At 38.8% G+C, this 2,603-nt stretch overlaps 1 protein-coding gene across 1 annotated transcript; it reads right to left on the minus strand.

Annotated features, from left to right (window-relative positions):
* Positions 1-569: 569 nt before the first annotated feature.
* B0H65DRAFT_452081 (uncharacterized protein) lies at positions 570-1,851 on the minus strand. Its single transcript, XM_062826084.1, has 3 exons — positions 1,411-1,851; positions 931-1,143; positions 570-873 (listed from the first exon to the last, which is right to left on the minus strand). The coding sequence occupies exons 1-3, from the start codon at positions 1,743-1,745 to the stop codon at positions 837-839; spliced, it is 585 nt and encodes a 194-aa protein (XP_062686835.1). The 5' UTR covers positions 1,746-1,851; the 3' UTR covers positions 570-836.
* Positions 1,852-2,603: the final 752 nt, after the last annotated feature.

Genomic DNA, 2,603 nt, shown 5'->3' on the forward strand with positions numbered 1-2,603 from the left:
AAAAACCCTCTTTATAAACCGATTCATATTAATATTAAGGGTAAAGTTACTAGAGAATCCTATTCCTATTCTATATTATAATAATTAATAAATAATTAAGGTACTTATAGAAGAGATTCCTACCTTTAGTATAAAGATAAGGTACGTAAATATTTATAGATATTAATTAAGGGGAGAGATTTTTGAGAAAAACACGTTTAACATTAAGTATTTAGAAATAAAGTCAATGCTAGTAAATAGATTGATAAAGGTACTAAGAATTCTAGAGTATAGGAGATTTAGGGATTTGTTAAGTATAGTTGAGGTATTACTACGAGAAAGTAGCGGAGGAGGAAATAATCCAGTACCAGGAGAAGTAGATTTCGATGATTTAAATAAAATATTAGGATTGGAGATATAAAACGACGAGAGCAATGTATAAATAGCTTCACTTTTAACCTTAAAGAGGAAAAAGAGGTTTGCAAGTGAGGGGGTGTATTAGATTTTAGGGTAGTATTCTAGCTACATGTAGACTAGATGCTAGAGTCCTAGCTCCTTAATTTAATAGGTCTTGGCAAATATAGGTTACTCCCAAAACCTCTATACCTTCTAAAGAGAGCGTTCGAATTAGATATACACAGAATCAATCAATCACCAGTAAATCTGATACCTGCATGATGCCCCTGGTCGCCGTTGAGTTCCTGGCTGGGTTGGGTGTACAAATGCAGATTGGATTGCATGCCATTCAGATGTGTGCTCCATATCGGCTAGCGATCCCGGCATCCGGGAAGGTTCAATCCCTTGCGAGGCCCTTGCTTGATAGCTGAACATCATGGGGTTTGTATGTAGCGCAGTGGTCATGTGAGTGAAAGATAACATCTAGGAAAACCCGCTCTAAACCATTTAGGCACTGCCAGGCTAGGTAACAAGTGAGGCCAAGCTTGCACTTACACTCCCTTCAACAACCCCTCGCACTCGGCAAGATATTTCTTTTGGATCTTCTCTTCGTCCGCGAACGCTTCTTCTTGTGTCTCGGCGAACCCGCTAACATGCTGCAGGTACTGGAACCCGTTTTGATCGAGAGTGAAACTCTCCTCGTCGCCCGTCACGTCGGTAACGGTGGTCGTAACGGGCAACATGGGTCGTTTGTTGGTGACTTGGTCCCTAGAAGTGGTGGAGGACAAGGGTGATGATGATCGTCAGCGTTTAACATGGAAGGTGGATGGTCTAGACTTGGGCTGGGTAGGGGTTCATGACGTGGTTGTCATGAAGTAGGTAGAAAAGGGGAGATAGGCTCGTGGGTTTGGTTGTGGAGTTCATCAACGCGTGTGTGCCTTTTCAACGCTGCTCCTGAGTGATGACCCCCTTTTTCCAATTGTTGAAAGGACACTAAATAGTGTGTGATAAGACATAAGAAACGGGTCTCCATACTTTCCGACGTAGACTGGCATTGGAGCACCTCCGTCTCCTGGATCATTGTAGTAGTTGATCGTGGTTATAAGATCATGGCGTGCTGCCTTTTCGATCTCCATGTTGTATTCTCGTTGGTTTGGCTGGTGAACTGTCGATTCTGTCTGACTTCCTGGAGTACCTATTGAAACGATGCTGAACTGAGATATAAGATGCTCAGAGTGGCAAAAATGTTTCTTCTGTTCAGGTTTGGGCCGGCTATGTTGAACCGAGCTTGGTTGTACTAATCTCTTCCGAGTCCGAATCACTCGGCCTATGACCGAGCTTGGGAGAGCCCCGCACGAGAGATCCTTCATGATAGGCTGTTTGGACTATTGAGTGAAGTCGGTATGTATGTGGGCGTGTTTGGTTCAACCAACAAAACAAAAGTTTGTATAGGAAAATTATCCCTATTAGCCAACAGACTGTAAATATCAATATTAATCCGGCGTCGGACCCCCTTTACCCCCTATAACCCCCTTATAACCCCCCTATAAGTTGAATGCAGTAGGCTCTTGGCCGTACTTCCCCTATATATAGCTTGCATATGCTTGTATAAGGCCTTATCAACTTCCTAATCTGGTATAGTAATAATTTATTCTATTAATTTCTATTTTAATGAGTTAGGGTATAAAGATAGAGTATTTTGTTAATTAATAGGGGTATTGAATTAGGTTAGGCTAAGTATTAGGTTAGAAATTAATACCTTGCAGAAACTCCTATCGAATTTCGTTTTTTATTATAAATATTTAATAAAACGAAACACCCTAATATAGATCCTATTCGATAGCGTATCTTTACGTTCTTAATAGCTATACTTTTGGCTGTCGCCGCTGTTATTTAAACTATCCGCCTTTGAGGGAGCGACGAAATAATATATAGATAGGTCTATACTGATAAAAACGAAAGCGAGGCGGTTATTCGTAATACCTTCTACCTTAACTGTGAAATTAAATTATTTAATTTATACCGTATACAGTATTAACCCTTTATTTAATTAGTTATTTAAATATCCGAATAAACTATTATATATAATATAAAAATAATATTCTTTAAATAGAAATTTATAACCTTTTTATATATATATACTTACAATAAAACTTAGCGGGATATAGCTTATCGATTTAGTTATAATATTAAAACTATTAGCTGTAATTTCTATAAGATCTTTAATA

This window comes from Neurospora tetraspora (assembly GCF_033439725.1).
Source record: "Neurospora tetraspora strain CBS 560.94 chromosome Unknown B0H65scaffold_1, whole genome shotgun sequence".
Taxonomy (NCBI): domain Eukaryota; kingdom Fungi; phylum Ascomycota; class Sordariomycetes; order Sordariales; family Sordariaceae; genus Neurospora; species Neurospora tetraspora.